Below are 15083 nucleotides of genomic sequence, written 5' to 3' on the forward strand. Positions count from 1 at the left end.
ATATGTAACATATGGCATACATCATATATAATAGATATTTTATGTACAGTATAGAATATATATTTACTCTATATTGATATTTTATGTACAGTATAGAATATATATTTCGTGTACTTGGATATTTTATGTACATTATAGAACATATATTTGATGTACATTTGTATTTTATGTACAGTATAGAATATATATTTGGGGGACTTTGATATTTTTTGTACAGTATAGGATATACAATTGGTGTAATTTGATATTTTATTTACAGCATACAGAATATATTTCCTGTACTTTGATATTTTAGGTACAGTATAGAATATATATTTGTGGTATTTTGATATTTATTGTACAGTATAGAATACATATTTGGGGTACTGTGATATTTTATGTACAGGATAGAATATATACTTTGTGTGCTTTTATATTTTATGTATAGTATAGAATATATATTTGGTGTAATTTGATATTTTATGTAGAGTATAGAATAAATATTTGGAGTACACTGATATTTTATGTACAGTATAGAATATATATGTCGTGTACTTTGATATTTTATGTACAGCATAGAGTATATATTTGTTGTACTTTGACATTTTATGTACAGTATAGAATATATATTTGATGTACTTTCATATTTTAGGTACAGTATAAACTATATATTTGGTGTACTTTGACACTTTATGTACAGTATAGAATATATATTAGGTATAGTTTGATATTTTATGTACAGTATTGAATATATAGTTTGGGTACTTTGATGTTTTATGTACAGTTCATAACATATAGTTTGGGTACTTTGATATTTTATATACAGTACACAATATATACATTGTGTACTTCGAAATTTTATGTACAGTACATAATATATATTTTGGGTACTTTGATATTTAAGTACAGTACATAATATGTAGTTTGGGAACTTTGATTTTTTATGTACAGTACATAATATATAGGATGGGTACTTTGATGTTTTATGTGCAGTATAGTATATATATTTTGTGTACTTTGATATTTTATGTACAGTATAGTATGTATATTTTGGGTACTTTGATATTTTATGTACAGTATAGAGTATATACTTTGTGTAATTTGGTATTATATGTACAGTATAAAATATATATGTGGTGTACTTTGATATTTTATGTACAGTATAGACTATATATTTGATGTAGTTTGATATATTATGTACAGTATAGAATATATATTTGGTGTACTTTAATATTTTATGTGCAGTATTTGATACACATTTGGTGTACTTTGATATTTTATGTACAGTATATGATACATGCTTGCTGTAGTTCGATATTTTATGTAAAGTATATGATACATATTTGGTGTATTTTGATATTTTATCTACAGTATGTGATACATATTTGGTGTATTTTGATATTTTATGTACCGTATATAATATATATTTGGTGTAATTTGACTTTTTAATTACAGTATATAATTTATATTTGGTTTACTTTGATATTTTATATACAGTATATAATATATGCATTGTGTACTTTGATACTTAATGTTCTGTATATAGTATATATACAGTGTAGTTTGATATTTTATGTAAGGTATATGGTGCGTGTTTGGTGAAATTTGGTATTTTATGTATAGTATATAATATATGTTTGGTGTACTTTGATATTTTATATACGGTATACGATACATATTTCCTGTAATTTGACATTTAAGTACAATATATTGTACGTACTTTGTGTATTTTGTTATTTTATGTACGGTATATGATACATGTTTGGTGTACTTTGATATTTTATGTACAGTATATGGTACATATTTCGCATACTTTTATATTTTATGTACAGTATTTGATACATATTTTGGGTACTTTCATATTTTATGTACAGTATATGATACATATTTGGTGAACTTTGACATTTTATGCACACTATACGATAAATATTTGATGTACTTTGATATTTTATGTACAGAGTATAATATAAATACTGTGTAGCTTGATATTTTATGTACAGTATATATTAGGGGTACTTTGATATTTTCTGTACAGTATATGAAATATATTTGTTGTACTTTGATATTTTACGTACAGAATATAATATATATTTGATGTGCTTTGATAGTTTATGTACAGTATATAATACATATTTTGTGTACTTTGGTATTTTATGTACAGTATATGATACATATTTGGTGTACTTTGATATTTTATGTCCAGTATATGATACATATTTGGTGTAACTTTATATTTTATGTACACTACATGATACATATTTGGTGTACTTTGACATTTTTTGTACAGTATATGATACATATTTGCTGTACTTTGATATTTTATGTACAGTACATGATACATATTTGGTGAAATTTGATATTTTATATAAGGTATATGATACATATTTGGTGCACTTTGATATTTTATGTACAGTATGACACATATGTGATGTGGTCTCATATTTTAGGTAAAGTGTATAATACATATTTGGTGTGCTTTGATATTTTATGAACAAAATATGATACATATTTTTTGTACTTTGATATTTTATGTAAAATGTATGATTCATCTTTTGTGTAGTTTGATATTTTATGTATAATATATGATACAAATTTGGTGTACTTTGATATTTTATGTACAGTATATAAAATATCTTTGGGGCACTTTGATATTTTATGTTCTGTATAAAATATATGTTTGGTGTTATTTGATATTTTATGTACAGTATATAATATATGTTTGGTGTACTATGATATTTTATGTATAATATATAATACAAGTTTGGTGTACTTTGATATTTTATGTGCAGTCTATGTTACATATTCGGTGTACTGTGATATTTTATGTACAGTATATAAAATATATTTGGTGTATTTTGATATTTTATGTACAGTATATAATATATATTTCGTTTCCTTTGATATTTTATGTACAGTATATAACATATATTTGGTGTTCTTTGACATTTCATGTAAAGTATATAATACATATTGGTTGTGCTTTGATATTTTATGTATGGTATATTATATATATTTGGTGTGATTTGATATTTTATATACAGTATATAATCTATTTTTGGTGTGCTTTCATATTTTATATTCAGTATATATTATGTATTTGGTGTGCTTTGATATTTTTTGTACAGTTTATATGTTTGGTGTGCTTTTATATTTTATGTACAGTATATTATACATATTTGGTGTTCTTTGATATTTTAGGAACAGTATATGATAAACATTTAGTGTGCTTTGGTATTTTACATACAGTAAATGATTCATATTTGCTGTGCATTGATATTTTATTTACAGAGTATGATACACATTTGGTGTACTTTTATATTTTACATACAGTATATGATACATATTTGGTGTGCTTTGATATTTCATATACAGTTTATAATACATATTTTGTGTACTTTGATATTTTATGTACAGTACATGATACATATTTGGTGTAGGTTGATATTACATGTAAAATATATGATACATATTTGGTGTACTTGGTATTTTATGTACAGTGTATAATATATATTTTGTGTACTTTGATATTTTATGTACAGTATATGATACATATTTTGTGTACTTTGATATTTTATGTACAGTATATAATACATATTTGGTGTACTGTTATATTATGTGTACAGTATACAATTTATATTTGGTGTACTTTGATATTTTATGTACAGTATATAATATACATTTGCTGTACTTTGATATTTTATGTACAGTATATAGTATATATTTGGTGTACTTTGATATTTTATGTACAGTATATGGTACATATTTGGTGTAATTTGATATTTTATGTACAGTATGCAATACAAGTTTATTATACTTTGATATTTTATGTATAGTATACGATACATATTCGTAGTACTCTGATGTGTTTTGTACAGTTTATGATGCATATTTGGTGTACTTTGATATTTTATGTTCAGTATATGAAACATATTTTTTGTAATTTGATATTTTATATACAGTGTATGATACATATTTAAAGTACTTTGATATTCTGTGTGCAGTATATATCTTTGGTGTACTTTGATATTTTATGTACAGTATATAATATATATTTGGACTACTTTAAGATTTTATGTACACTGTAGAATATATGTTTGGTTTATTTTGTTATTTCATGTACAGAATATAATACATATTTGGTATACTTTGATATTTTATGTACCGTATATGATATATATGGGGTGATTTTTTATATTTTATGTACATTACAGAATACATATCTGGGGTACTTTGATATTTTATGTACAGTATATGATAAATATCTGGTGTACTTTGATATTTTAAGTACAGTATGTATTATATGTTTGGTGTAGTTTGATATTTTATGTGCAGTATATAATATATATTTGGTGAACTTTGATATTTTATGTGCATTTTATAGTATACATTAGGTGTACTGTGATATTTTAGGTACAGTATAAAATATATATAAGGTGAACTTTTATATTTTATCTACAGTATATAATATTCATTTGGTGTACCTTGATACTTTATGTACAGTATATAATATATATTTGGTGTAGTTTGATATTTTATGTACAGTATATAATATCTATTAGGTATACTTTGATATATTATCTAGAGTATATAATATATATTATGTGTACTTTGATATTTAATGTGCAGTAAATAATATATATTTGGTGTAGTTTCGTATTTTACGTATGGTATATATTATATATTTTGTGTACTTTGGTATTTTAAGCACGGTATATAATATGTATTTTGTGTACTTTGATATTTTATGTACAGTATTTAATACGTATTAGGTGTAATTTGATATTTTAAGTACGGTATCTAATATGTATTCGGTGTACTTTGATATTTTATGTACGGTATATAATACGTAATCAGTGTACTTTGATATTTTATGTACAGTATATAATATAATTTTGGTGCAATTTGATATTTTACTTTCATTATATACTATATATTTGTGTACTTTGATATTTTATCTACGGTATATTATATTTGGTGTACTTTGATATTTTATACACAGTATGAAATATAAACTTGGTGTATTTTGATATTTTATCTACAGTATAAAATATATACTTGGTGTACTTTGATATTTTATGTGCAGTATATAACATATATTTGGTGTACTTTGATATTTTATGTGCAGTATATATTATATATTTGTGGTACTGTGATATTTTATGTACAGTATAAATTATATATTAGGTGTACTTTGATATTTTAGGTACAGTATATAATATTCATTTGGTGTTCTTTGATATTTAATGTACAGTATATAATATATATTTGGTGTAATTTGATATTTTATCAACAGTATATAATATATATTTGGTGTACTTTGATATTTTATGTACAGTATGTAATATATTTTTGGTGCACTTTTATATTTAATGTACAGTATATAATATATAATTGGTGTATTTTGATATTTTAGGTATTGTATATAATACTCATTTGGTGTACTTTGATATTTTATGTAAAGTATATAATATATATTTGGTGTACTTTCATACTTTATGAACAGTATAAAATGTATATTTGGTGTACTTTGATATTTTATGTACAGTATATAATACATATTTGGTGTACTCTGATATCTTATGTATGGTATATAATATATAATTGGTGTAATTTGATATTTTATGTACAGTACATAATATATATTTGTTGAACTTTGATGTTTTATGTACAGTATGAAACATATATTTGGTGTAGTTTGATAATTTATTTGCAGTATATAATATATATTTTGTGTACTTTGATATTTTATGTGCTGTATATAATATATATTTGGTGTTCTGTGATATTTTATGTACAGTATAAAATATATATTAATTGTACTTTGATATTTTATGTACAGCATATAATATTCATTTGGTGTACTTTGAGATTTTATGTACAGTATATAATATATATTTGTTTTAGTTTGATATTTTATGTATGGTATATAATATCTATTATGTATACTTTGATATATTATGTATATTATAGAATGTATATTTGGTGTACTTTGATATTTTATGTACAATATATAATATATATTTGGTGTACTGGATGTTTCATATACAGTATATAATATGTATTTTGTGTACTTTGATATTTTATGTTCATTATATAATATATATTGGGTTACCTTGATATTAAATGTAGAGTATATAATATAAATTTGGTGTACTTTGATATTTTATGTACAGTAGATAATATATATTTGGTGTACTTTGACATTTTACTTACAGTGTTTAATATATATTTGGTGTACTTTGAAAGTTTATGTACAGTATATAATATATTTGCTATACTTTGATATTTTATGTATAGTATATATTATATATGGTGTACTTTGATATTTTATGTACAGTGCATAATATATATTTGGTGTACTTTGATACTTTATGTACACTATATAATATTTGTTTGTTGTACTTTGATATTTTATGTACAATATATAATATATATTAGGTATAATTTGATATTTTATGGACAGTATATAATATATGTTTGGTGTACTTTCATATCTTCTATGCAGTATAAAATATATATTATTTTGTAGTTTGATATTTTGTGTACACTACATAATATATATTTGTTGTACAGACACACACACACACACACACACACACTCCTTCATTCTGCTGGTTAGGAACTTAGTAGGGGTCTCTGGGAGCTGCAGGTTTCCTAATCATGTCTGCACCTAAGAACATTAGGGTCTTGTCTGGTTCTTCTTATGAACGGTCCCCCAGTCCGGACTCCGTAAGATCCACGCTAGCCTCACCCAGCTTCTCCCTCTTCCCTCTCAGAAACTCAGACTTAAGAGGAAGCTCCTCACCAGGGATCCGGAGCTACCATTCACCATCCTCTAGTGCTCCTCCACACTCACGTCTGTCATCGCCAGTATCCCACAAACTCCCATTTCCCTGTCCTCTCCGTGATGGGCAATCAATGAAGCCATTGGGCTCTCCCATGTGCTCCTCTGAGGATTCTTCAGAGTCACCACGTTCATCAGTAATATATCACATGTTCCTACTGCCATCACCCAGCAGCTCACCCCCAGCTCTCGGGGAGTCTCCTGGGTCTCCCAGCTACTCTCCAAACAACCCCAGATTTCAGCTGGAGTCAGCCCCCCACACCCAGGAGTCACCTACAAACTCACCAGCCTCACGGTGCTCCTCCCCTATGTCTTTCATCTCTTCACCCCCAGGCCCCAGGGACTCTCCTGTGGCTCCCAGTTACTCTCAAGCCATCCCCAGGTTCCTGCGGGAATCAGCCCCATGCACCCAGGAGTCCCCCAGAGACTCACAGGTTTCGGGAGAATATGAGCGGTTCCCCAGCCCTGACTCCTCAAGATTCATGCCTGCCTCACCCAGCATCTACCTCTCCCCTCCCAGGAACTCAGACCCAAGGGGCAGCTCCTCACAAGGGATGTGGAAGTACTCTACATCATCCCGCAGGGCTTCACCACTCTCACATCCGTCATCGACAGAATTCCACAACTTTACATTTCCCTTTCCTGACCAAGCAGGACAATCACTCATGTCATTGTGTTCTCCCGTGTCCTCCTCTGGAGATTCCTCACAGTCACCCCATTGATCAATAATATACCATATGTTCTTACTGCCATCATCCAGCAGCTCACCCACAGCCACCAATGACTCTCCTGTCTGCCCCAGCTACTCTCCAACTACTCCCAGATTTCAGCGGGCGTCGGTATCCTACACCCCAGAAACACCTACAAACTCACAGACCTCAGTGAGATCCTCGCCAGTCTCTCTCACGTCTTCACCCTCAGCCCTTACGGACCCTCCAGGCTCTCCCAGCTACTCTCCAACCACGCCCACATTTCAGCACGGGTCAGATCCAGGAACCCAGGGATCACCACCAAGCTCACCACTTTGACTGTGTTACTCCCCAGTCTCTAGCACGTCTTTATCTCCAACCCTCAGGGATTCTCCTGTCTGTCCCAGCTACTCTCCAACCACGCCCACATTTCAGCGGGAGTCCGTTGCAGGCACCCAGAAATCACCACCAAACTCACCAATTTCACTGCGTTACTCCCCAGTCTCTCTCATGTCTTCACCAGCCCTCAGGGACTCTCCCGTCTGTCCCAGCTACTCTCCAACCATGCCCAGATTTCAGCTGGAAGCGGTTCCTTGCACCCCGGAATCAACACCAAACTCACCAATTTCACTCAATTACTCTCCAGTCTCTCTCATGTCTTCACCAGCCCTCAGGGACTCTCCCATCAGTCCCAGCTACTCTCCAACCACGCCCACATTTCAGCTGGAGTCAGTTCCAGGCACCCCGGAGTCACCACCAAACTCACCAGTTTCACTCAATTACTCTCCAGTCTCTCTCATGTCTTCACCAGCCCTCAGGGACTCTACTGTCTGTCACAGCTACTCTCCAAGTACGCCCAGATTTCAGCTTGAAGCAGTTCCTTGCACCCCGGAGTCACCACCAAACTCACCAATTTCACTCAATTACTCTCCAGTCTCTAGCACGTCTTTATCTCCAACCCTCAGGGACTCTCCTGTGTGTCCCAGCTACTCTCCAACCTCGCCCACACTTCAGCGGGAGTCAGTTCCAGGCACCCAGGAATCACCACCAAACTCACCAATTTCACTCAATTACTCTCCAGTCTCTCTCATGTCTTCACCAGCCATCAGGGACTCTCCTGTCTGTCCCAGCTACTCTCCAACCACGCCCACATTTCAGCTGGAGTCAGTTCCTGGCACCCCGCAGTCACCACCAAACTCACCAGTTTCACTGAGTTACTCCCCGGTCTCTCTCATGTCTTCACCCCCAGCCCTCAGGGACTCTCCTGTGTGTCCCAGCTACTCTCCAACCATGCCCAGATTTCAGCGGGAGTCAGTTCCAGGCTCCCAGGTATCACCTACAAACTCAGCAGTTTCACTGAGTTACTCCCCAGTCTCTCTCATGTCTTCACCCCCAGCCCCCTGGGACTCTCCTGTCTGTCCCAGCTACTCTCCCACCATGCCCAGATTTCAGCGGGAGTCAGCCTCCCACACTCCGGAATCACCTACAGACTCACAGACTTCACTGAGGTCCTCCCTGGTCTCTCTCAGGTCTTTGCCCTCAGCCCACAGGGACTCTTGTGTCTCTTTCAGCTACTGTCAAAACTTCTCTAGATTCCAGCTGGAGTCAGTTCCAGGCGCCCACGATACACCACCGAACTCGCGAATTTCCCTGACTTACTCCCCAGTCTCCCTCATGTTCTCACCCCCAGCCCTCAGGGACTCTTCTGTCTCTCTCAGCTACTCTCCAGCCATCTCCAGATTTCACCTGGAGTCAGCTTCCCACACCCAGGAATCACCTACAAACTCACGGACCTTACTGCAACCCTCCCCCATTTCTTTCACCTCTTCACCCCCTGCCTTCAGGAACTCTCCTGTGTCTCCCAGCTTCTCTTCAGCCCTCCCCAGATTTCTGCCACAGTCAGCCCCAGGCACCAAGGACAACCCTAGACACTCACAGGCCTTACAAGCCCATCTCCCTATGACCTGGACCTATACAGGGATGGCTCTCACGCATCCCTCAGTGACCCCAAACCCATCTCCACTTACACTCAGACACTCCCAGGGCCTGACAGCTACTCCCCGTTATTGTCCTTCAGTTCGAAGCCCTGGCCAATCTACTAGCCCACGTGACGCAGTTACCTGGCCATTTCTCCACAGTTCTGGTGAGGGCCCCACACCCAGCCGCAGAAGAGCCCCTCCTGCATTCCGTCCTCACACGCAGGCCTGTCCATCTACTTGCTACTGTCACACTCTTGCCAGCAGAAGAGGCCCCTGTAATGGCCGATATCACCACCCAGTCTATCCTCACCCCACAGCTGTGCAGCGGGACGCTCCTGCTGGCCCACGTGGCTGCCAGAGCCCATGCTGGCATGACGCTCCAGCATGTCGGCGTCCCTGCGGGCCACACTACCGGTGACATGGCTCGCATGACCCTCCTTCCTGGCAGTGACACTGTTGATGTGAACCCCAGTTTCACATCTGTCATTTGTAAATAGGACCATTTGCCCTTTTCGCTCTCCCTTCCATTCACAGGGCTTTTCATTCTCTCTGTTTCTGCCTCCGTTTCAGATATTTACTCACCTTTTTCTCTCTCACTATGTCTGCCGTGGTCTCGATGAGAGTGCGCCACATAAGATTCCCCCATTAAAAGTCATGAATTGAGTGGCTTTTAGTATACCAGTGGTTGTGCACATTCCATTTTAATTCACAATCCATTGTAGAACGTCTTATCACCCCCGACCAGAGAAAAACCCTGTAGACATTAGTCACTCCTCATTCTGTCTCAAACCCTCTCCCTGACCCTCAGCACTAGGTAGCAACTACATAGTGCGATCAACCCCATATGAATAGATTTCCATATTGTGGACATTTCCTATAAACGGAATTGCACAATAGGTGAGCTTTTATGACTGACATAACACGTAGCACAATATTTTCAAGATTCATCCACATTGTAGGCCTACCCACAGGGGGAAACCAGTATTTTGGGGGTTTTAGTAACACCGGGTGTTTTCTCCTTCCTTCCGTCCTTCTTTCCTTCTTTCCTTCCTTCCTTCCTTCCTACCTTCCTTCTTTCCTTCCTTCCTTCCTTCCTCCTATTTCTGTCTTACTCCTTCTGCCCTCTCTCTTTCATATGCCTTAGGTGCATCCCACATTCTGCGTTTTTTTGGGGAAATCCTCGACAGGTGCAGGAAAATTGTGTTATTGTAACTATTTACCACTATCTCTCTTTCACGGCTCTCCATCAGTTGTGAACATCTATTGATTTATCCCAAGTCACTAGGCATATTTTAATTGGGTACACCTGTTTTTCTTTATACAGCTGTTTCTGGACTATAGGGTCGCATACTCATAAACACAGTGTAACTCAGAAACGCATCTAATATTCCAATAAACCCATCATAACGTTGAAAAATCATAAATCAAACCATCGTAAGTCACGGTTTGTCCGTGGATATGGGCGTCATCAATTCCATTGTAATCAATAAAGCTGTACGCCATTAACAATGGCAGACTGATTGGGAGTGGAGATTGATAGCAAAACAAACATGATACAAGAAAATGAAACTCAAAACACAAACACAAGGAAACAATCCGATCAAGCTCTAGCCCCTCATAGCTCATCTATGCCCCCACTGGCATGCTACTGAAAACAGCAGCTGCACCCATTAAACTCATTCATTACTGGAGAACAAGACAAAACTTATCGGATCCCTGCCCCCACAGTGACAATCCCACTCGAAAACACAGAAAGGAATCAATCCCCGCACAAAATATAAATCTACCCCAGATAGAATTCAGCATCAACCTAAGGATCCTGCTGTAACATTACTACACTGACCCAGGGCAGCTCAATTCCCTTCCCACCTATTTACAAGATAATCCTCTTTCAGGGAGCTCTGGAAGCATCGCCAGTATTGCACTAGGATCCTCTTCGTGAGGCAGCTGGAAGTCTGGAAACACAGCAAATTTACTTATTTCTCTACACGACACGGAGGCTAATTCTCAGAAAAGGCTTAACGCCCTAATCCCCATGCCCCGATTCTCAGGCTATAACGATTATCTTTCTGCAGAAGAAACACACACACACACACACACACACACACACACAGAGAGAGAGAGAGAGAGAGAGAGAGAGAGAGAGAGTCATGCGAGAATGTAAACATTAAGCGAAATCGCCGCCGACAGCAGAAACAATAGCCGACACCATAGACACTTCAAATGGTTCTGTTTTCCTCATTTGGACTGAAAGGTGAGAGTAGAACTCGGCTGCCCAAACCGTGGCACCAATATCAGCTGCAGGCCAGAGCAAGCCTTTCCGAGGAGATTTTAAGCAACCAGTGGGAGCAAGATCCTGAAGCATTTCTTCCAAGATTGGTCACAGGAGATGAAACCTGGCTCTACCAGCAGGATCCTGAAGACCAAGCACGAGGCCATGGCTACCAAGAGGTGGCAGTGCTCCAGTCGAAGCCGTGGAGGAGCAGTCAAGGGCAGAGGTCAAGGCCACCGTTGGGGGGGGTGATGCTAGAGGGATTCTGCTGGTTGACTTTCTGCAGGGCCAAACCCTGATCACATCTGCTCGCTAGCAGAGCGTTTTCAGAAAGTCAGCCAAAGCTGGAGCAAAGAAGGTCCCCACCAGAGAGCTCTTCTCCACCATGACAGTGTTCCTGATCATGGCTTTCTTCGAACAAGGGCAGATGGGCAAGACCTGCCATGGGAAACCATGAGGCGTCCACCTGACAGTCCTGATTTGGTGCCTGCTGACTTCTCTTTGTTTCCTCGTCTTGGAAAACCTGTAAAGGGCACCCAGTTTTCTTCAGTTAACAATGGAAAAAAGACTGCATGGAAATAGTTAAATTCCCAGGACCCTGGGGGCTTTAGGGATGGGCTAGACGGTGGGGAAAAGACACTGCTTCCAGAAGGGTCTTGAAGTTGATGGAGCCGAGGCTGAGAAGTAAAATACGCCTATTTCCTCTTTCTCCCTTAATCCCACTTTTCTACGAATGTTTCCAAGTCCCCTCACACAACGTCAATCCCAGGTAAAGAGTTGTCATCCTCTGTGGGTTCTTCTTCCTACGATTTTGTCTTGCGGTGTTGTTATTTTCGCTTTTACTCCCAAGAAGATTCTCTCTGTGTCTTTTGGAATCCACAGATGTGGAAGCTGGGAACATGGAGGGCCAACGGTAGACCTCAGTGGGGTGTGTCCAGGCTGCAATTAACCTTATGAACCTGTGGGGCACAGCAGTCCACCTGGCGTGGACCATCCCGATTGGCTGCATTGGGCTGAGGGAATGAATTCCTATCAGGGCGGGGCAGCCCAGGGGCCAAGGGGGTCAGGGCTTGAGCCCTGGGTGGGCCCGGGGCTGGCTATATAAGGCCGGGCTCTGGCAGCGGAGCTTCACTCCACCTGGGACGACGCACCACACAGGTCACTCCAGGCTGCGGCTGCACATCCCCAGGAACAGAAGCGGGCCTGCTCAGCTGTCTGCAAGGACCGGCGTTCCAGACCAAGTGGCCCGCTGCTCCGAGGACCCAGCTCGCTCCAGGCTGTGACTCCACATCCCGAGGTCGCTGCCTGGCAACCGGGCAGTGAGGACCGGCCACCCCAGACTGCCTGTGCTGCCGCCCCGAGGACAGAGCCGCGACCGCGAGGACAGCGACGCCTGCACAGCTCTGGCGAGATGGCGGCAGGGTCCACTACGCTGCGTGCAGTGGAGAAGCTGCAGGTGCGTCTGGCCACTAAGACGGACCCGAGAAAGCTAGAGAAATATTTGCAGAAAATCTCCGCCTTGCCCATGCCGGCAGACATCCTGGCGGAGACTGGAATCAGAAAGACGGTGAAGCGCCTGCGGAAGCACCAGCACGTGGGCGACTTTGCCAGAGACTTAGCGGCCCGGTGGAAGAAGCTGGTGCTCGTGGACCCAAACACCGGGCCTGACCCACAGGACCCTGAGGAGAGCGCTTCCCGACAGCGCTTCGGGGAGGCTCTTCAGGACCGGGAAAAGGCCTGGGGCTTCCCAGAAAACGCGACGGCCCCCAGGAGCCCATCTCACAGCCCTGAGCAGAGACGGACAGCACGCAGAACACCTCCGGGGCAACAGAGACCTCACCCGAGGTCTCCCAGTCGCGAGCCCAGAGCCGAAAGAAAGCACCCCAGAATGGCCCCAGCTGATTCCGGCGCCCATCGGGCCCCTCCAATGCACACCGCTCCCCTCCCAATGCCCGAGGGCCCTGAGCCTGCTGTGCCCGGGAAGCAACGTGGAAGAGGCCACGCTCAAGCCGCTCAGGGCGGGCCTCTGCTGGGTCAAGGCTGCCAGGGCCAACCCCAGGGGGAAGCGGTGGTGAGCCACAGCAAGGGGCACAAATCGTCCCGCGGGACTTCGGCTCAGAAATCGCCTCCTGTCCAGGAAAGCCAGTCAGAGAGGCTGCAGGCGGCCGGCGGTGATTCGGCCGGGCCGAAAACGCTGCCCAGCCATGTCTTCTCAGAGCTCTGGGACCCCTCAGAGGCCTGGATGCAGGCCATCTACGATCTGCTGTCCGCTTTTGAGGCCATTACCTCCCAGGCAAACCCAGAAGCACTCTCCGCGCCAATGCTCCAGGAGGAAGCTGCTTTCCCTGGACGCAGAGTGAACGCTAAGATGCCGGTGTACTCGGGCTCCAGGCCTGCCTGCCAGCTCCAGGTGCCGACGCCACGCCGGCAGTGCCTCTGGGTGCCTAGGAACAATCCGGACGCCCTCGGCGATGTGGAAGGGGTCCCCTACTCGGTTCTTGAACCCGTTCTGGAAGGGTGGACGCCCGATCAGCTGTACCGCACAGAGAAAGACAATCCCGCACTCTCTCGAGACACAGATGAATTATGGAGGATTCATTGTCTCCAGGACTTCAAGGAAGAAAAGCCACAGAAGCACGAGTCTTGGTGGGAGCTCTACCTGCAGCTTCGGGACGCCCGAGAGCAGCGGCTGCGAGTAGTGACCACGAAAATCCGATCCGCACGTGAAAACAAAGCCAGCAGCCGACAGACAAAGGTGATCTGTTTCAACTCTGTGGCCAAGACGCCTTATGATGCTTCCAGGAGGCAAGAGAAGTCTGCAGGAGGCACTGACCCCGGAGATGGAGAGATCGAGCCAGCCCCCAAGCCTGCAGGAAGCGGCCAGACTCCCTCCGGCCTCGGGGACGGCGGCGGCGGCGGCGGCAGCATTAGCGGCGGCAGCAGCAACGAGCACGCAGTGCCCGCGGACAAAACCCGAAAACAGGCTGTCAAGAAAGTGGCCCCGCTGATGGCCAAGGCAATTCGAGACTACAAGGGAAGATTCTCCCGACGATAATCTCAGGACTTGCCTTACAGATAAAATCTGGGGGAAGGAGGGCCAATGCAAAGTCAGTGCGGGTTGGGGAACGAAACTTCCGATGGACACCAGAACCTTTGGCTTGGAGCAAAGTTGAGCCTCCGAATCCTGCAGGCGTCAAGTGCTGGCCCTGTGATTTCTGCCTCCCACACCCAGCCACTGCCTCCCTGCTTGGAGGACACCTCAGAATTCACAAGATATTATGAACGCATTCAGATCAATTCTACTTTGGTGGTTCACTGAT

The 15083-nt window shown here is 40.4% G+C and overlaps 1 protein-coding gene across 1 annotated transcript; it reads left to right on the forward strand.

The window, feature by feature from the left end:
* The first annotated feature begins 13174 nt into the window (after nucleotides 1-13174).
* On the forward strand, nucleotides 13175-14818 carry LOC134757035 (elongin-A3-like). Its single transcript, XM_063697634.1, has one exon. It carries the CDS (start codon nucleotides 13175-13177, stop codon nucleotides 14816-14818), a length of 1644 nt encoding a protein of 547 aa, XP_063553704.1.
* The last annotated feature ends 265 nt before the right edge of the window (nucleotides 14819-15083 follow it).

Source organism: Gorilla gorilla, chromosome 14 (assembly GCF_029281585.2).
Source record: "Gorilla gorilla gorilla isolate KB3781 chromosome 14, NHGRI_mGorGor1-v2.1_pri, whole genome shotgun sequence".
Taxonomy (NCBI): domain Eukaryota; kingdom Metazoa; phylum Chordata; class Mammalia; order Primates; family Hominidae; genus Gorilla; species Gorilla gorilla.